General features: G+C 43.8%; 1 protein-coding gene across 2 annotated transcripts in view; it reads left to right on the top strand.

Annotated features, from left to right (window-relative positions):
• The window catches only part of DGKK (diacylglycerol kinase kappa), a 105,257-nt gene extending 85,123 nt beyond the window's left edge, over window positions 1-20,134 (top strand). The window contains exons 16-28 of one of the 2 annotated variants that reach the window (XM_003805952.5): window positions 710-814; window positions 1,270-1,366; window positions 2,929-3,036; window positions 5,454-5,550; window positions 5,797-5,904; window positions 6,838-6,951; window positions 7,297-7,431; window positions 8,610-8,770; window positions 9,363-9,504; window positions 10,471-10,557; window positions 13,694-13,804; window positions 14,991-15,114; window positions 16,516-20,134. In XM_003805952.5, the coding sequence (XP_003806000.2) occupies window positions 710-814; window positions 1,270-1,366; window positions 2,929-3,036; window positions 5,454-5,550; window positions 5,797-5,904; window positions 6,838-6,951; window positions 7,297-7,431; window positions 8,610-8,770; window positions 9,363-9,504; window positions 10,471-10,557; window positions 13,694-13,804; window positions 14,991-15,114; window positions 16,516-16,595 (1,469 nt within the window). In that variant the 3' untranslated portion in view covers window positions 16,596-20,134. The remainder of the gene's footprint in view (window positions 1-709; window positions 815-1,269; window positions 1,367-2,928; window positions 3,037-5,453; window positions 5,551-5,796; window positions 5,905-6,837; window positions 6,952-7,296; window positions 7,432-8,609; window positions 8,771-9,362; window positions 9,505-10,470; window positions 10,558-13,693; window positions 13,805-14,990; window positions 15,115-16,515) is intronic. The other variant, XM_034949945.3, reaches the window with a different exon arrangement.
• The last annotated feature ends 451 nt before the right edge of the window (window positions 20,135-20,585 follow it).

Genomic DNA, 20,585 nt, shown 5'->3' with positions numbered 1-20,585 from the left:
TCTATAATTAGTTTCCAAACAGTGTGGATCAGATTAAATGGATGTAGCCATAACTGTCACAACCAACCCTCAGTCTGCTCCATCAACACATATGTTAGATTTAGAGGTGTAGCTTGTGGCTATGAGATAGGAAAATACCTCCCTGGTAGGGGTAGAGATTGAACCTATGAGCTTTGACACAGGCTGAGACTGGGCATCTCAGCTATACAACATTTGGCTGGTGAAAGGAAAGAGACTTCCCAAACGTTCCAGGTGTGGAGTGAGACATTAGAGTGAAAGAGTGGCACAGTCCTAGAGGCTCAATTATAGACAAAAGCCACATAAGTAAATGAACTAATAGAATGGAGGTAGAAGAGCAGAGAGTTTCCCATGCTGATACCCCAATCCACAGCCACAAGCTTCTACTCACAACCACATGTACTGGGTGAGAGAAAAAAGAGTAACCAGTAAAACAAAGAAAGCTCAGGCATGAATATGCAAAAACAGCAACACTGTAAGCAAGCTGAGACTACAAACAGTATCATGGAGGAGACGTGATGGTCGAATGGGAGTCTCCATCATCTACCCATTAACTAAACAAAATAGATGCTTGATAAATGTTCAATAAGTGTAATTAATCTTTCCTTCCTTCCATCCTCCCTCCCTCCTTTCTTCCTCCCTCCCTTCCTCCTTTCTTTTTTGCTTTCCTTCCTCCCACTTTTCTCTATAGCTCTGGATGAGGAAAGCAGACAGACAATATCTGTTAAGAACTTTAGTTCAACTTTCTTCCTGGAAGATGACCCAGAAGATATTAACCAGACAAGCCCACGACGCCGTAAGGATCTTTCTGTCTTCTTCCCTTATTCTAGCCTTCGTCACTGTTGTTTAGCTCCCAAAGAATAAATATGTATTTTTTATGCATCCTCTTTTAGCCATAATCCTGCAGTAGATACCCCTCCGTCTTTCCCAGAAACTCACACTATAAGATCCCATGCCAATGTCCAGAGTAATGACCCCATTAGGAACACTGAAGAGGCTGGCCTGATGAAATACAAGATTTGAAGTTGTTTTCACTGCCAGCAAGCAAGCAGCCCAGCTTTATTCTTCTCTCAGTGGAAGTCCCTATCCATCCAAGAGGATCCCTCTTTGGAATTAGAACCCTTAATATTATCTAGGAGAAAGTCATTGAGCTTGACCCTGCCTCCACGGAGAAAATAGGGCGAAATACAAGTGAGGGGAAAGGGCTTTTTTGTTTGTATCCGTCACCCAAGTGATGTCTTTTGTGTCTAGGTTCTTGTCGTGGCACTTTGTCTTCTATATCTTCTCTCAAAAGTGAGGACCTAGACAACCTTAACTTGGATCACTTACATTTTACACCTGAATCTATGTAAGTATTTAACTCTATCACCTTTTAATGGCTTCTTTCTTTCTCTTGTTAAGAGCACAATCTTAGGATATCCATAGTCAAATCCTTTCTCTTACTTACTAGCTGTGTCACCTACGCAAGTGACTAAACCAATGTGAGCCTCAGTTTTCTCATATGTAAAATGAAGACCATTGTAGAACTTGCATCATGGGTTTGCTGTATTTATTACATTTATATATGAAAAGTACTTGCACTGAGTAGTGCTTGGCACCCATAATTAAGTGTTATATGCATTTGCAGTTATTATTGTTATTATTATAAATAATTAATAAATGTTAGTTGTTGTTATTACAGAGGACTTGCTTTTTTTCACTGTTGCCCTTAACAGTAAATGGTTGAAGATACTAAAAACTAAATGGTCACTAGGGGACTAGGCAGCAAATCTAAGGACATCTGTCTCAACAGTTCTCCCTCTTTAGAATATCGGCAGCAGCCAAGTTCTGCCACACTCACTCATTCTGAGTTCCATTAAGAAGATCAGTTTGGACATTAGTTAGAGAAACTCCAATCCCTGTACTGTGGTTGAGGGAGGCAAATCTCATGTGAGAGATGTAGGGTCAGTATGGTAATGAATAAAAAAGTAATCTAAGATTAAACAGCTAAACTGTATCCATTTAATTTCTCAAAAGGACACAGCTAGAAATTATTTATGTTTTCTTAAATAATTTATTTAAGAAAACAATTTTTATTCCTGTCTCCAACCCGCATTCTTGCCCCCACACTTCACCATTGGCTCAAATTTATGTCTGAGCTCTCATGGATCTACCTAATGAATTTTGATCAATAGTGCACTGGCAAAGTGTTTAACAACCTCCTCTCTTGGGGGAGAAAGCCCTGATTCATTTATGGTGTAAACCCTTCCACCATGGCCTATTTAAGTTAGTGATATAATGCCATTGAATCTGGAGTTGGAAAGAGATATGCATAATCAGTTTACATGAGCTGGTGCCAACTGGCTATGGCACACCACTGGTTTTGATGCTGACACCCTAGATGGACACAGGAGACTTGACAAATAATTTGGCTTTTTTGTTATGTACATATCTACCCTCTTTTATCAGTCTTTCCTTCCAAATGTGTGGTCACTTTCCCCTTTGATGTCGGACATCACTGAGAGCAGTTGTGCAGACTTAACTGTCATGGCACGTTTGTGTCTAGGATATTCAAAAGTTCTTTATAGGAGTAAACAGTATTTCCCTTAATACTACATATGAAGAAAATATGGGCCACTCATATATAAGGCCTCCAAAGATGACTAAAATAATCAATGTTGCTTCTTTATTATGAGTTCCAATCCCACTGAAGCTTCCCAACTGGCGAGGCACTCCCTCTTACAGCTAATAAGCTAGTTGTTCACACAAAAGGATATCTACATGTGCCTCTCAAAAATGTTATAGTTAGTGCCCAGTGTGGAGGGGGCCTTCCCTCACTGGTTTTCCATCATGCAGATTCATCTTCATGCCCAATGATAGCGGCACTTCTTTCCTGCACCAATGTCTGTCCTCTTCTTTGAATAATTTCAGACGCTTCAAAGAAAAATGTGTCATGAACAACTACTTCGGAATTGGACTGGATGCTAAAATTTCCCTGGACTTCAACACCAGAAGAGATGAACACCCAGGGCAATACAAGTAAGGAAAAGAAACTCCCTTCCCTACATGCAAACACACTATCACAATACACATACGTATTCCTACATTCTCTACCTCTCAGACAAGCAACAGAAAGAAAGGGACCCGCTGGAAGTAAAATGCATTGGCCCCAAGACTAGTGTAGCGGGACAGTGTGCGCCAAATTTTGGATGACTGCACTGGCATCCTAAACTTGAGCTGCCTTCAAATCCAGACCTGTGGATTTCTGTGTAAACACAGCTACCTGTGTTACTGTTACTGACAACAGATTATGTTGACTCAATTTAGCAAATCGCCCACCTTTGTTCTGTCTGTGAAAGTTTAACCAGGTTTCAGTAGTGGCTTCAGATCTGTTTTCACTTGACAAAGTTGCAAAGTATCAAACATGCCTCTGTTTGTTTTTGGTGTTCCTAACCTGGTTCCCCTGAACCCGTTAATTTTACCCTATCCAGTGTTGGCCTGCATGGCACCTTCTCGCACTTTCATACTTCAGACAAGGCCTAAGTCAGTCTCAGAGTTCTTGTGGTACATTGAAGCTATAAGTAAAAAGTGTGACACCCCACCCCACAACACCCCACCCTTGCCACCACCACTAGAACCTCTTTCTCAAAGCAGGCCTGGGCTGAGAAACAGGAACTTTGTCAGATATGTGATTTGCAAATATTTTCTCCCAGTCTCTTGCTGGTCTTTTCATTTTCTTAGTGGTATCTTTGAAGTACAAAAGTATTGAATTCTAAGGCGGTCCAATTGATCAGTTTTTTTCTTTATGGACCATGCTTTTGGTGCCATCTGTAAGAAATCTTTGCCTAATCTGAGATCTTAAAAATTTGCTCCTAAGTTTTCTTCTAAAGTTTGTATTGTTTTAGCTCTTATTAATACATTTAAGTGTATGATCTACTTTGAGTTAATTTTTACGTATAGTGTGAGGGTCTAAGGTAAGAGTCTAAGTTTATCTTTTTGCCTGTGGATATCTAATTATCTCACCACCATTTTTATTTATTTATTTGTTTATTTTTTTTATTTTTTTGGAGACGGAGTCTTGTTCTGTCGCCTAGGCTGGAGTGCAGTGGCATGATCTCGGCTCACTGCAACCTCTGCCTCCTGGGTTCAAGTAATTCTCCTGCCTCAGCCTCCCAAGTAGCTGGGACTACAGGTGCATGATACCATGCCTGACTAATTTTTTGTAATTTAGTAGAGACGGAGTTTCACCATTTTGCCCAGGCTGGTCTCGAATTCCTGAGGTCAGGCAATCCGCCCGCCTCAGCTTCCCAAAGCGATAGGATTATAGGCATGAGCCACCGCGCCCGGATCTAGAGCCATTTTTCAAAACAGCTATCCTTTCCCCAGTGAATCGTGTTGGCACCTTTGTCAAAAATCAATTGACCACAAATGCAAGGGTTTATTTCTGGACTCTCACTTCTGTTCTATTTATTTATGTGTCTATCCTATGCAAGTACCACACTATCTTGATAACTATAGCTTTACAGTAGTTTTTGAAATTGGGAGATGAAAGTCCCCCACTTGATTCTTTTTTTCAGAATTGGTTTGTTCTAGGTATTGTACATTTTCATATACCTAAACTCCTATTTTTGTAGATGAGAACACCAAAGTGCCCAGAGAATGAATGGTTTAAACAGTGTCTCAATAATTTTGTGCTGGCCTTCTGACATTTCAAAACTCATTCCATGTGATGATGGCTCATTTCTGTGGCTCTACTTTACAAGCTCCAAGTAAACTATATCCAGCCTTTCTAGTGATCGTCAGTGCCCCACCTATTTCTATCAGAGATTCCACAGTCAACAAGACGCTGTCCTCCCCACCTCCACCTCAAGTCACCTGATATCCTTTCCTGTCTCCGATTTTTCTCCACTGGCTCCTCCTCTAAAATCTCCCTACAAGCTTAGATCTGTTCCATGGCATTGAATTAAGCATTTAGTATATGGATCTGGTGTTTGGAAAAGTACTTCACTTTGCCAGAAAAGTTGCTGCTTCAAAAAAAATTGCACTCTAAGAGTCACGTGTTTCAAATGAAATTGATTCCAAGCAGCTGAAATCTCCTGGAGTAGCACAACTAGGGTAGCTGGTGTGTACCAGCCAGCTATGCTCATAGCTTTTTATGAGCATTGATGTCTGAATATAGCCTGTTTCTTCCAAGTCTGGACCAATATTGGTAGCAAGCAGAAATGGAAAATTTATTTATTGATAGGATACTGAGGCTTCAAAGGGGCCCAGGAACCCATTTCTTCAAGTGTTTGCATTGGATATCAGTTACATTAACCGCTGTCCAGTTGCCATTTAGCATGACTCCTCTCTGTAAGAAGGCATTTGAGAAATAAGATGGTTTTCCTTCCTGTCTTTCTCCACCATTTATCTATATATCATTCACCTCTGCTTTCTTAATGCTTACCTCCCTGTAGTAGCCGCCTTAAGAACAAGATGTGGTATGGCCTTCTGGGAACCAAAGAACTTTTGCAGCGCTCTTACAGGAAACTGGAAGAACGAGTGCATTTGGAGGTTAGTGGAAAAGCGGGTAGTCTTTCCTGGGTATGGAGAAAGGAAATCTCATGGCCTTGGGAATACCCTACATGCTGATTCTTCCTGAGCTTTAACTCTGTGATCCTCACAGCTCATGGGAGGAAGGCATGAAGATAGATTTCCATGTAATGGAAGAGAAGACAGAGCCCTTTCCCCATCTCTGTAAATGTTCCTTCATGTTGCTATCTAAAGATCCAGCTAATGAGAGCTACTCTTTTCTTTCAGTGTGATGGAGAAACCATCTCCTTGCCAAACCTGCAAGGCATTGTAGTGCTCAACATTACCAGCTATGCTGGAGGTATCAACTTCTGGGGAAGCAACACAGCAACCACGGTTAGTATGGAACAAGGAATGGGGAGGAAGAAAGGCATGATCCCACTAAGGTCTCTCTGAAGGAAGCATTGTGCTAACTGAAGTGAAAAATAGACAATGGGAGAAGAGGAGGTGGGCCGAGAACCTTTATTAGCAGCAGCTGTATGATCAGTTTTTCAGGCAATTACCATCCGAAAGCAGAAAATTCAACCAAAGACCTCAGGATAAGGTCAACTCTTAGGTGTTGCCTGGGCTTTGGATTTTCCATTCCTCGGGTCTGACAGATCCTTTAAAGGCTATCTAAATCATGCTTTTTTTTTTTTTTTTTTTGAAACGGAGTCTCGCTCTGTCATCCAGGCTGGAGTGGCAAGATCTCAGCTCACTGCAACCTCCGCCTCCCAGGTTCAAGTGATTCTCCTGCCTCAGCCTCCTGAGTAGCTGGGATTACAGGCGCCAGCCACCATGCCCGGCTAATTTTTGTATTTTTAGTAGAGACAGGGTTTCGCCGTGTTGACCAGGCTTGTTGACCTTGAACTTTTGGCCTCAGGTGATCCACCCGCCTTGGCCTCCCAAAGTGCTGGGATTACAGGTGTGAGCCACTGCGCCCGGCCAAGGCCATGCTCTTTTCTCCAAGGAATTCTGTCAGTAAAATCTCCTGGGATGCTGACCATGACCCCTTTACTCTGAGTTTACCCAAGAAGGTCATAAGGCCAATAAGACTGGCCTCAGGTATTTATGATGCTGGATTGGAAAAGGAGGGAACTGGCTAAGAGTTCAGTACCCTTTTCCCAGATTGGCTTCCTGACCTCATCTTTTTCCCTTTTAATAATGAAGTGTTTCCACTCTTCATGAGCTAGAAAAATTCTCACCAGGAGCCTTTAAACATGCCTTCTTGTTATAGACAGGGTGTGATTTCTCAAGGGTGGGAGATGTGACACAGTTCTTCCTCCTCAGGAATATGAGGCTCCTGCAATCGATGATGGGAAACTGGAGGTGGTGGCAATCTTTGGTTCTGTGCAGATGGCAATGTCCCGTATCATCAACCTGCATCATCATCGCATTGCCCAGGTAGGCAGGGGCTGGGTGGGCACTGGGAAGGGGCTGAGGTTTTTGACTGCTACCCAGGATGTGGGATAGTCCCAGGAATTAACTGGGTAGAAGAATGCCAGGGTGGAGTGAGCAGGTTATCTGGTGGGCAGTAAAGTGCTGACTGAGGTTGGAGGCAGAGGTGGCAGAAGCCAATGGAGCAAAAAGCCCATAGGAAACAGGCATTTCTTCCTGGGATGATCTGATTCACATCCTTTCCAGTCCTGCTTCAGATACACATTCAAGGCCATAACTATGAGATTATCAGATAGAGTTACAGCAGTTGCCCCATTTTTCTCTCCCATTCTTCCTCATTTTCTCTGGCAGTGCCATGAGGTGATGATAACCATTGATGGTGAAGAAGGTATCCCAGTGCAGGTGGATGGGGAGGCCTGGATTCAGAGACCAGGCCTTATCAAAATTAGATACAAGAACGCTGCCCAGATGCTGACAAGAGATCGGGTAAGGGGGAAAGCTTGTCTTGGGCTCCTATACTGCCTCATCCATAGTCACTTGAGTACTGAATATTTCCACTCAAGCAGAATTCCTCAAAAGGAGGTCTGTGTGCCCCTGGCATCAGAGTCACTTGAGATGCTGGTTATAAATGCATTCTTGGGCCCCCACGCCAGAGCCACTGAACCACATAGGGTTGCATAGTTCCCAAGAACCCAAATTTGCAAACAAGCTCCTCAAGACATTCTGATATATACTGACATTTGCAAACACTGTCCAAGAGAGTGAGACAAGGAGCTTCCTCCCCTGGTTTTCGACAAGGTTATCCTCCTCTTTCCACTGCAAAGACAGCTAAAAGCGTCAGATGATTATGGAAAAATCTTCTCCTTCAGCAACAGATTCTGCATTGAATATGGTCTTTAGGTGTCTCTAAGGTTCCTTAAAATGCTGCATTAATAAATGTCATCCACTTTAGCTAAAGCTTCTAAAGCTTATAAAGGAGCTATTATTGATCACATATTCAATGCTTGGAGGTTACCTTGCACTCTAACCTCTGAAAAGTCCATGGAAACAGCAATAGAGAAAGGAAGAGAAGTCCAGTTTATAAACTGCCTATTCTGTGCTAGGCATTTTACATTTCTCTCATGTAGGTTCTCTCCACAATCTTATGAGGTGGATACACTTATTCCCATTTTACAGATGAGGAAAATGAGGACCAGAGAGGTTAAATAATTTGCTAATGGTCACACAACTAGTAAATGACAGAAACACGATTCAAAATTAAATTAGATATGTTTGGCTCTAAACTGCATCACCACATATTGCCTACATTTGGCAAAGAAGGGAGCATGAAAGGTGCTCCACTGTCTTGTCAGTCATGATGCCTTCATATGGGAGCTTCTAGGAACCAGACATGTGTATGATCCAAGCCTGGTGTCCCAAAACCCAGCATACTCAGAACAACAAAAACTAAAGGGCATAGTCCAGAAGAGATTGAATAAAATGATGGATACTTGTATAGGTATATAGATGGGTATGACAGGGGGAATGGACAGGGGGCCCTCCTTCCCCTTTACCCACTGTACCCACATACCCATTGCCCACAAACGTCAGGCTCACAGACAGATCTGTCATGTGCACTAGTAGCTACAGCAATCATTAGGATATGCCACTGTATTCATCTCCAGGACTTTGAGAACTCAATGAAAATGTGGGAATACAAGCATACTGAAATTCAAGCTGCCCCTCAACCCCAGCTGGACTTCCAGGACTCTCAAGAGAGCCTCTCTGACGAGGAGTATGCCCAGATGCAGCACTTAGCTCGGCTTGCAGAAAACCTCATCAGCAAGTAAGTGGACTGGCCTAGATACAGGGCTGAGAATCCTAAGAAGGCATAGGGAGAAGAAGCCAATTTGTGTCTATTGGCTACTAGGGAACCTGGCCTCAGAGAGGAATTTAGCTTAGAGCTCTAAAAATTGAGTGGGACCCTCACAATCCAGGCAGGAAATATTCTCTGTGCTCAGCAATAAGCCAGGTTAGACATCTCTCATTAGACCCAGGGATGAATTTGGATCTCTTGATGCTAATCCAAACCCAATAGAACTAAGACTGTTTACCCTTGCCCTTAAATATCAGGAGGGCCTTGGAGTTCCTAGAGTCAGCTGCCCTCCTCTGTTCTAGCCTTCTACCATCCCCAAATTCCCAATATCTAAATTCGGGTGAGACAAGGATGGGTAAAGGTAAATACCTAGAGAAGAGTAGAAACATTTGCTAGCATAGGTGGCTACCTAGAGAAGAGCAGAAATAACAGGAGGGAGTCATGAGTCCAAGTCAGGTACCCAGGGCTTTCACTTCTACCCTTACCCAAACCCTCACCAGTGCCCCAGGCCAGAAGTCCTTCAGAAATCCCAACTCATCTATCTGTCCTTGCTTTATTACAGACTTAATGACCTGAGCAAGATCCACCAGCATGTGTCTGTCCTCATGGGTTCTGTGAATGCCAGCGCTAACATCCTGAATGATATATTTTACAGCCAAGACAGTGGCAATGAGATGGGTGCAGCTTCCTGTATTCCCATTGAAGTAAGTGGAAAGGAGTGAATTAAGGAAAGGAGTCAAACCAGATAGGAAAGAGGATGAAAGGGAAAGAAGTGGAGCCGGAGGCTGGACGGAGAAACTGGGCAAATATGGCAGGAAACCGATGGAGAGAGTGGATGGGAAGGCAGGCATTCCTTGACTTGTTACAGGTCCAAGGTGGTTGCTGGGGGAAAATCACAGCAGATTTCATCAGCCTGAGAGCTAGCCCTCTTCCCTGATAGCCATCCATCCCACCAGCTTCAAGGGAGAAATGGACAATAAACGAAGAGAAACTTGTACTTGGCCCTTCCTTATCCCAAGTAGATCTCTGTATAACCTGATAAGGGAACACCTGTCATTGGAACTAGAACTTCTGGGTGCCTCGGTTTTCCTCTTGAGGGAAAGGTCCATATCAGGCAGGACACTTAATGTTAAATGTGTCACCCCATGGCTTTGTCCACTGCCAGAATTGTTAACTGATGCTTTTATAAAGTAACTTTAGTGCTAGGCGAAAGATATAATTGTGTCAGGGCCTGATTACAGTTGGAGGAGGCCTACAACTCAAGGCCTGGAGTTGCAAGAAGAGAGATGTTAGGCCCTAATTTCACCTGCCCTGGAATGATGGTTTTGGCCTAGGACAACAAGTAGCCTTAAATTTACCCTCTGGTTTGCATATTTCCTATTTTCCTATACCCACTGCAATCAATCAATGATGCCAAAGCCAAGCCGTGCTCTGCCACTTCACATAGTACTACACAACTACTGTACCAGCAGTTGTCAGCTGGCACTCGTTCTGATAGTACAGCTCATGCTGTGCTAGTTGTACTATATTTTGAATATTGCTTTTTCACCTATAGCCACATCCTACTAGCCTGCTTCTACCTTCCCACGGAGAAGACAGCTGCATGCTTACTAACCAACAACTCCCCTGTCTTTGTCTTTTTCTCTCCTTTTCCGTTCTTTTCCTCTCAGACTCTAAGCAGAAATGATGCCGTAGATGTTACATTTAGTCTTAAAGGGCTCTACGATGACACCACAGCTTTCCTGGATGAAAAGCTGGTGAGTGCAGGGGGTTGGAGCCTGGGAGGGCAAAGTATTCTATCTGAACATGGTCATGGTCTTGTGCTTGGTCCAAGGGCACTGGAGACCCGTGGGAGCATTTTGGCCAGGTGCTTGCCTGGAAGTCCCTACTGTGTCACCTAGGATTGTTGTTGGTTGTATGACTTCATGGGTTATGCTAATCCACAGGGACTACCATACTCTTGAGAGAAAGTCTCAACCTCTCCTTTGGTAAATGTCTTGTGGGTTCAGACCAGGCCAATAAAAAGTAGAGTGTTACCGTACTTGATACAGCTCCAGTAGAAAAAGGTGAGCTATTTTGAGCTGCTTTGTACCTCCCAAGTTTCTACATGCCTCTTTCACCCTATGAGAAGGTGGTGTGGAATAGTGGGAAAATTGGGAGATTCCTGGGTTCAAATCTCAAATCTGCCACTTACTAGCTATTAATATATTCGTTTCCTAAGGCTGCCATAACAAAGTATCAAGAACTAGGTGTCCTCAAACAACAGAAATGTATTGTCTCTCAATTCTGGAAGCTAGAAGTCCAAATCAAGGTGTCAGCAGGGCCATCCTCTCTCTAAAACCTGTAAGGGGTCCTTCTTTGCCTCTTTCTAGCTTCCAGTGGTTTTCTGGCAAGCTTTGGTGTTCTTTGGATTGTAGATGCATCACTTCAATCCTCTATCTTCACATGATGTTCTCTCTGTGTTTCTCTGTCTTCACAAGGCCATCTTCTTATAAGGACACCAGTCACATTGGATTGGGGCCTACCCTATCCAATATGACCTCAACAACTAATTGCATCTGCAATGACCCTGTTTCCGAATAAGGTCACATTCTGATGTACTGGGGATTAGGTCTTCAACGTGTCATTCCTGGGGGGACACAATTCAACCCATAACACTAGCTGTGTGACTTCACCTCTCTGGGTCTTAGTTTCCATATCTACAAGATAGGAATTATAATCCCCACCTCTCCAGGGTGTTGTATATTAAGTACCTATCAGTGCCTAGCCTATACTAGCAGCTTCATAGTGCATTTTGTTAGTTCTAGGGAGAACAGACTGAGGCTCCATTTTTGGGCTAGAAGGCTAGTTGCATGTTTCTCAGAATGCAAAACCCATAGGCATACTTGGTGAGTGTGCTCTGATGAGGTGACTAATTATGATCATCCACTTTAGGGTTGGCTGGTAAGGCCCTGAGGCAGGTGCTGTGCTTGCCTCTCATCTAATTAAGGTTTATTTGAAGAGGGGCTTCAGAGTTGATATTGCAGAAGTGCATCTATTTCCTCTTTTCATTTGCTCATCTAATTGGCACACTGCACAGGAGGCAGAGTGGCTAAGGCAATCAGGTCAGACTGTCCCAACATCTGAGCCCCAAGCTAGTCTTTGAGCCTCAGACAACATCAACAGAAGTACCTTCTATATATAGGCAGAGCTCAATAGCCTTGCCCATTTGGGCAGCAGGAAATAGGTGCGTTTGGTCTCTTGTCGCCACTTTCCTGAGGCTCATGACCTGAAAATTGGTTCACACCAACCAACAACCCAACTTGAGCCCATACCACACTTGAGAAGTCTCCCACCTCATAGGGCCCAGTGAGGACTTAAACACACATACACATCCACACATCCAAATGTGGCCAAGAAGCAGGCAGCAGCTAAGAATGACCATGTATCTCCAGAAAGGCTGTCCTAGAGGTGAGATGGAGATACAGCTTGTTTCATTTGGGTGTTATTCCTTCCCTTGAAGAAGGAGGGCAGTAAGGAGCTCAGAGTTAGTAAAGGGAAGTAAATTGATGACGAAGTGAATCCCTCCCAGTAACTCCCACTTCCCTTACTTGGCACACACATGTCCCGTGCATCTAGGGCAGTTTGTATCGTCTTAAGTTACTAGTTGAAAAGCGAAAAACATTATTTGTCGGCACTGACTTGCTCCTCCCTCAGTATCCCATAGTGACTGACCATAACTTCCTACCCTGTACTCCTCTCATTCACATGCCACCCATTTCTGACAGCCAGCAAGGCTCAACCTATGACTGGAGCAGCAAGTGGCCTGTGCACAGCAAGAAGCCACATAAGTGCTAGACTGAAAGTAAAGTGCATGCCAGGGAGTAGAGGTGAGGCCAGGTTAGGTGGGCTGTAAGCATGTGAGGGCTGAAGATATCTTTGCCCATCTGTTCTCCCAGCTCACTACTTACTGGAATGTGAACCATCTCACCTGTGTTGATGTTCTAGAACTTGATTCTTCTGAGTCGAAGATGGTCCCAAAAGAATCCATTTTAAGTCTTCCATGGACTGTACAAAGTTCATCTTGTGGGCGCTGGGGGTTACTAGGGAGCACTTAAATTTGCTTCCTGAACCTGTGGGACAAGCCATCTAGAACTCATTTCTTAATTAGTCATAGTGATAGCTGGGGGCTAAAGCATGGCCTGGGGAGACAGACCCTCTTTTCCAGGAGGAGAAAGTTGAGCCAGCCTCTCTCTAGCTCTCTCCTTGCTTCACAAAACAACCTTTAAATTACAGTAAGCATGTAATAAAGATTCCCTCAGCATCTGGCCTCCCCACATGTCTTTGATAAGACAATGTTGTATAGAGGGCAGGCTATATAGTTAAACAGACCTGGGTTCTGTCTAGCTGTGTGCTCTTGAGCACTAAACTTCTTGGAGTCTGTTTTCTCACCCATGGAATGAAAACAATAGTACCTTGTAAGGTATTGTAAGGTTACCGGGAAGATAGGACAAAATTATGTATGTACAGTGCTTGGCATACAGTATGTGCTCAAAGCTAGGTAGCTTTTACTTAGGGGAACACTGAGATGTCTCCAGGGACTGGAGGTCACAGTAGGACCCTTGTCCTCAACCCTAAGCTGTAGGGGTGAAGCTCAGTGTTAATTGATACTAATCAAAAGACCTCTCTGCTTGCAAAACTGTAAGCATGCCCAGCCCCAAGGAGAGCCCCACCATTTGGTTGTTTTCTGGATATTCCTTTTGAGAAAGAAAACAGCTGGCTATGGGCCAAAGGGATACAAGTTGGCACCTTGTGGTCTCTTGGTCACTAGCAGGGACTGGGAGTGGGGGAGAGTGTAAGAGTCTACAAAAGTGCTAGGCATTGGACACTTACTCTTTTTCCTGTCTGTGCCAGCTGAGAAGTGCTGAGGATGAGACTGCACTACAAAGCGCCCTGGATGCCATGAATAAGGAGTTCAAAAAGCTATCTGAGATTGACTGGATGAATCCAATCTTTGTTCCAGAGGTGCGTAATCTTGGGAATTGGGAAATAAAGGGAAAGAGGGATTCTTCCTTAGTGCCTTCCCTTCCAGTGTGGGCCAGGACATGGTGACTGTAGTACAGGGGGTCCAGTGCTGGCTTTAAACTGAAGGTTACTGGAGCTTCCTCCCTGCCCACCTCCCCCCAATCTCTTCATCATAAATAGATAGGGTAAGGCAGAAAACATGTAGAAAAATTAGGCGACTGTGGAAAAATAACCAGAAAGAAGGCTCATTCTGTAACAAGAGATGATCAAGAAAGAATAAGCAAGATAGGTTTTTTTGTGTGTTGTTTTCCTGGCTGCAAATTCCCCCTCCCTGATCAGCACCTGCTGCCAGGACTGAACTTCATCTGGTTCATACCAGTATGGCCATGCCAGTTTACAGCCAATACCTGTTCTAAATGGTTGGTGCCCAGGCCATACTGGTGGTTAAATCTTCCAAATATTACCTCTCCCTGCTGCTTTCCGTCCCTCCCACTCTGGGTTTTCTGACAACGAAGTTAATCTCAAAATTGTGTTTTACTGAGACCAGTAGTAAAACAAGCATACTTTAGCAGGCCTAAGCTGGAATTACAGAGCCTGCATGATCTGCACAGCAGAGAGCCCAAGTTCATAATTAAGAGTTATGTTTAGAGAACTCTCTTTGCATTCCAGACAGGGAAGCAGCTGGCCTGGCAGGCAAGGGTCTTCCCTATAAGAAGGTATTTGGCCAAGGCGCAAGTAAGGGCTCACCAAACTATATGTCTGAAGGAAGAGGTGTTTTTTCCTAATTCATGCAGAGATTCCATGTGAGCTAGCAGTGGCGCTAGCAATCTCATCCTTCTAATCCCTAGCCACATGAGCTCAGGTGAAATATTTAACCTCTCCAAGCTTCTGCTTCCTCATCTCTGATACAGGGATGTTAATAACCACTTTGCAAGGTTGCTTTGAGAGTTGTATGAGAGCATTTATTAATGCTAGCAAAGCACCTGGCATCAAGTAGCCTCTTGGTAAGGATCAATTGCTTTCCTAGGGCATGCGACCAGTGATGGGGGTGTTTCTCATACCTGGATAGAGAGCAGATCTCCCTGTTCTCTGTAGCCATTCTTGTTTACCACTTTTCCAGGACTCCAGCAATTATCTTTGAATATTAGGCAACTAACATTTTGACCTTCCTCTTGTGGTTTCTCAGGAAAAATCTTCGGACACTGACAGTAGAAGCCTCAGGCTGAAAATTAAGTTCCCCAAATTGGGAAAGAAAAAGCTAGAAGAGGAACGCAAGCCTAAATCAGGCCAGAGTGTCCAGAGTTTTATTGGTAAGTCTCCCCCACAGGCAGAGGGGTCATGAAGACTTCCCCCAACAGCCTGGCTACCTCCCAGGGACCTAAAGCCCCCATTAGAAATGTTTGTGGGAATGGTGATGATGAAGGGGGAGGCCATCTGGGAGTCAGCAGTAAGTGATACCAAGCCATATCTTGGACAAGGTGAGAGAAAGTGATATGGACACTGGTAAGGGGATAACCTGTGTGGTCTCCATAACATATACAGAAAACAAAAATGCAAACAGGCGGTGATTTTTCTGCCTGATTCACTCCTAAGGGTCAGGAACAGGTTCTGTGGCCTATCTAAACACTTTTGTTCCTGTTATAGTAAGTGGTAGAAAAGCAACATATCTGTATATTTTATTGTTTGAATTTTGGTTCCATTTTTTCTTTCTTCAGAATTGGCCTTAAGCACTATTGACACATCAGTAGGATTCAAAAGAAGGTTCTCTTAGAGTTTTCAGTTGTGCCAATTCTGATGTCCATGGTGGTCCCTCCTAAATTTTGGTCCTAGACAACCTGGAAGCTTGAGAGATGCAGTAATAGTGGACATGGAAAAAAAAGGAACAGGTTCACACCTGTAATCCCAACACTTTGGAAGGCCGAGGCAGGCAGACTGTTTGAGCCCAGGAGTTCAAGACCAGCCTGGGCAACGTGGTGGGACCCTGTCTCTACAAAAAATAAAAAATTAATAGGGCATGATGGTGTGCGTTTGTAGTCCTAGCTACTTGGGAGGCTGAGGTGGGAGGATTGCTTGAGCCTGGGAGGCTGAGGCTGCAGAGAGCTGTCATCATGCCACTGCTCTTCAGCTTGGGCAATAGAGTGAGACCTCATCTTGAAAGAAAGAGGAAGGAGGGAAGGAGGGAGGCAGGGAGGGGGAAGGAAGGAAGGAGGGAGAAAAAAAGAGGAAGAATAAAGAAAGGACGGAAGGAGAAAGAAAGGGAGCGAAATGAAAGAAAGAAGGAAAGAAAGAAAAAAAAGAAAAAAAAGAAAGGGATAGAGGGTAGCAGTTTGTTTTCAAGGAACTAAGAGTTTGCATGAATGCCAAGAGAGAATCTCTTGGATCGAGCTGTATTTTCTCAGGTATGGTCGAACTGGTTTGATTCCTTAAGAGTCTGTCAACTGGGAGACAATGGTGTTTGCAAATATTTCTAAAGACTCTGACGGAGTCAATATCAGTTCCATAAATTATCAGGTTCTGAAAATTCATCCCATTTGTCTTTAGCTCACTTGGTTTCAGCTGGTTTTCCCTGATGATTCAGAGATGGTTAGTACAATAGGAACAAACCAGTCTATCTTCTAACAGACTTTTTGCTCTCTTTTGGGTCCACATACTTGGGCATCTGGCATTGTGCTAACCTCATTATTTCTATACCATTTTTTTTTCCTCTGAAGGCAATTTATGGCACCGCAGACATCGTGAAGATGAAGCAGAGGGTGATGATCCTCTAACACCATCGAGATCTCAACTGTAGCCCTTGAAAGCTGGAAGAACTCACAACATTGAGAATTCTACTAAAAAAACTCTCAAAACCTCAATACAGGCTAGACTAAATCATTTCAGAACAAACATGAGCACCACCAAGAAAGACCCTCCAATTCTTTTCACTAATGCATTTTCCTGGACTTAATCTGGTCTCCTTAGAGGTTTACATTTCCTCATTGGCCAAAGGTTCTTGTTCCGAGTTGTCTTGTTCAGTTCTCCTTCTCTTTGTGCATCTTGAGCAACTACAGTATTTATTGGGATAAGCTCTTTATGAATGGCCTGGGATCTATAAAGGATTCAAGGGAGTTCACCTCTTCAGGGAGTTTTGGAATGGTTTTCTCTGACCAGCAGAGAAACTATCAATGATAAGGAATGAATGAAAGACACACAGACTCCCAGGGAGATGAAGAGAAGGGGGCAGGCAGGACAGCCAGACTTGGTTGTGTGTCTCTCCGAATCCCTGCCAACTGCAACTTGCACCTTCAGGAGATCTCTTCTAGTTGGCTCATTAAAATGAGAACTAGATCCTGGGGGCTTGTCCACTTTCCTGTTAAGATGACCATGTGAAATCTCTTTTTGTAGATATGGTAACCTCTCTCTCTCTTTCTCTCTCTCTGCAAACCCTTTGCATTTTTCTATGTGTGCTTGTATGTCTGCATATGTCCAGGTGGTGCTCTGGTGGGCTCATTGGTTGGAACTCACCCCTCATGGCAACCATACAGGCTCCCCTCCTGCTGCCTTGATCCTAGCCTGCATGCCTCCACGGAGTGTTTGCCTGCATTCTTGCTGGATTTTTTAACTAAATGTTTTGCCGCTGTGCTGCAGTATAGATTATGTATAGAGACATAAAGATGTATATATATATACATACGCATATATATTTTTAAGAGCTGAAAATACAACTCGACCTCTAAGTGACCCTATAATTTATTGTGCTAATCCAGGAATCCCTTCCCACTCCCCCTTACTCTACATAACAATAACACATACACCTCTACCAACTGCCCTATTTCTTGGTGGAGCTTCTAAATCTTTTGGTGCATTTTCAGCGTCTTAGAGGTGGCTGGGATCTATGGCCCAGCTGATTCTGACGCCCCCTTAAAATTCTGAGCCAGGCCATGGAAAGGGGAACAAAAACACCAATGCCCTAAAGAAGGGGTTTAAGCTGGCATGCTGCCTTTTTTTGCTCTATCTGTCCTAGACTCTTCATCAGCAACTGTGCCCTTCCCCAATAAAAAGACTATATGGAGCAACCAGGCCTTGAGCTCTGTGACTTAGATGCCTGAACTAGGGACTGCCTGACAATTAAGTCACAGCCTAGGCCCTTCCCCACAAGCTCCATCTTGGCCTGATCTTCTGGACAGGCTGTTGGGTCAGTCCTCAAGTCACCTTCAAATCTCCCATCTTGCCCTTTTCCCTTGAGTACAGAGGGGCATTGAAGTGATCAGAAAAAACATGGGCCTGGAGAAATGAAGGCTAGAAGCCTGTGCTTTCCTGTGGTTCTTCTTGCAAATTTCTCATGAAAATAAACTATTCCTAAATCGCTCCAAATCCTAATTCACATTTTTCAAAAATGCCTTCTCCCAGTCAGGCAAATCTAATCAAACCCCAATGCCCAGAGAGGTTCTCTCTGGTCAGCCTTGCATCTTCACCCCACCCTTGACTCATACCTTTAGTTAACTGTCCCTTCCCACTTATCAAGAGAAAACTGGCCTCTCCCTACTTCTCAGACAAACTTAGCGTGCTCAATTACCTGATTCAGTCCAACGGCTGGTTCATTGAGGTGCACAATTCAGATTCCAAGCACTGGTTCTCAACTCTGGAACTCCACCAGCCTAACCCACTTAAACCAGCCACCTGTGCTCCACCTCCGCAGGGGTGAGGAGAAAAATATTAACAAGGGGATAGTCCCCAAATGTCTGATTGCTGTGCCAAACTAAGTCCTAGCTCTACAACTAGAGAAGAAAGTCAATGGAAAAAGATGACAGAAAACATTTAAAACTTATTTAAGCATCAGAATGTGTTAGCTTATTGTACATATTTGAGTAGTGAGTGTGCTGTTGTTGTGTCTTTGACTTTCTCTGTTATTAGTCTTTCTTCCCAGGAGGAGGTATTAGATGAAATCAGCAAGCTCACTATTGCAGCCTGACTTGGCTCCTCTATGGCTGCATGCGTTGACACCTGCACACACACTCACAGAGTGGGAACCAAGTTGCATTTTCTTCAGAAGAGCTTTTTCCGAAGGGGAAAATGTCCAAATGAGCAAATTTAGGACTACAGAAGGAAGTCCTGGGAGAAGGTAGCTTTATCTTGGCAGTGACAAAGCAGGGCTGTGTCTTGTAATTATTTTTATCACTGATGACAATAAACTGTAATAAGACTCCATCTCTTGTGCTTACTTTGCTGCAATAATTAGGTCTTTGTGCACAGTGATGCTGCTGTTGCTCTGTTGTGCCATGTGGATTCCCTTTCACCTACCCTGTCCTCCCACTCTGAGTCAGAATGATATTGACTGAAACCACTAGTATTTGGGGCTAGAGTCAGCTCATGGAGCACAGTTGATAGATGACAAGGCCCAGGAGCAGGTGTGGCTTGCTCAATCCCTCAGTTACCTCCTAAATTGCTAAGTTACCAGTAGTTTCCCAAAAAGGAAGATAGCTTGCCAAGCACCTGTTCTTGCATATGCTCACTTGGAAACAAAGCAAGAAGTGATGCCTCAAGGGAGTTGTCTTAGCTCTGGGAGTGTGAGCTCCTTTAAGGACTTTGTTAACCACTTGCAATAATTAATACAATTGCTTGGGTGGTGGGACCAAACACCAAATATCCATCTCAATTATGTTCAGACATCATTAAGACCCAAAGCTCTAGGGTTTGGTTGTATCTTTGGTAGCACTTTCTGACGAATTGGTTGGGTAGGCAATTCCTGGCCAGAAGAATAGTGGAGAAGAAAAAGCCGATACATTTGAACTGCCACAACTGCTTCTGGTGTCAATACTATAGGAGGTAAACAGTTATGGGTCCCCTTCTCCAGAAAGGCCCTGTGCTGTGTCCATAAGAGCAGGTTAAGAATAAGAAAGAGATTTTTTACCTTAATAAAACTGGGCCAGAAGAAACAGTCAGGGTCAACGTCATCTTCCCTCAGGACACAAATGGAAGAATTTTTCTTTCACGAGAGGTGGAAAATAATACCAAAGCAACCAAACCCATTAGCACCATTCCATCCTATATGAGACCTTGCTTGGCTATATGGTTTGTGGAATTGCATTTGTCTATTTGTCAGTGAATCTGTAATCCATTGTTGTTTTCTGCTCTGTGTTTTTTATTTCCTCAGAGGCCCCTGCAAATAAGCAGCAGGGCCAGGGGCTGGTTGGGGGAGGAAGCTGGGGTATTTACATGGTAACAGGAAAAAGCAGAAAAAAAAGATCCACAAAGTGTGCCTATTCCTCTCCCCCCGCCAAATGGAACACCAGTCCTCAATGTTAATAAAGTATTGCTTCTTTAAATATTTTAATAAATGGATAAACATAATCAATGCCGTGCCTCATCATTTACCTCAGCATAAAGGGAGTTGAATGGTGGTGGAAATGGGGGGCAGGTGGGCTTGGGTGGCCATCCAAGCTCTAAACAAGCCACATGCAGGTCACGATGGCAGGTGAGGGAGGACAGCAGCAGCGCAAACCAAGAATCTCCATCAGGGATGATCATGATACTAAAGGGGTTGCCAAGAAGAACTCTAAAACCTAGCTGCGACTCTGGATGATCCTGTGGGGAAATACATGCCACTGTAATTGTTCCAGGAGCTAATTCTCTGCAGGATACAAATCTCAGTGGAATGCATTAGTTACTGGGGAGGCAAAGTGGGATAGAGTGTAGTCCAGACTGTTAAATAAATGCATAAGGCACCTTGAAATCTGACAATACAATCTATTCCCCCCAATGCATACATCATACACTCCTCTCCTCTCCAGAGGGGTTTGAG

The sequence above is a fragment of the Pan paniscus genome, chromosome X (assembly GCF_029289425.2).
Source record: "Pan paniscus chromosome X, NHGRI_mPanPan1-v2.0_pri, whole genome shotgun sequence".
Lineage (NCBI taxonomy): Eukaryota > Metazoa > Chordata > Mammalia > Primates > Hominidae > Pan > Pan paniscus.
The sequence above is the reverse complement of the archived record's forward strand: the minus strand, read 5'-3'. Positions and strand labels throughout refer to the sequence as shown.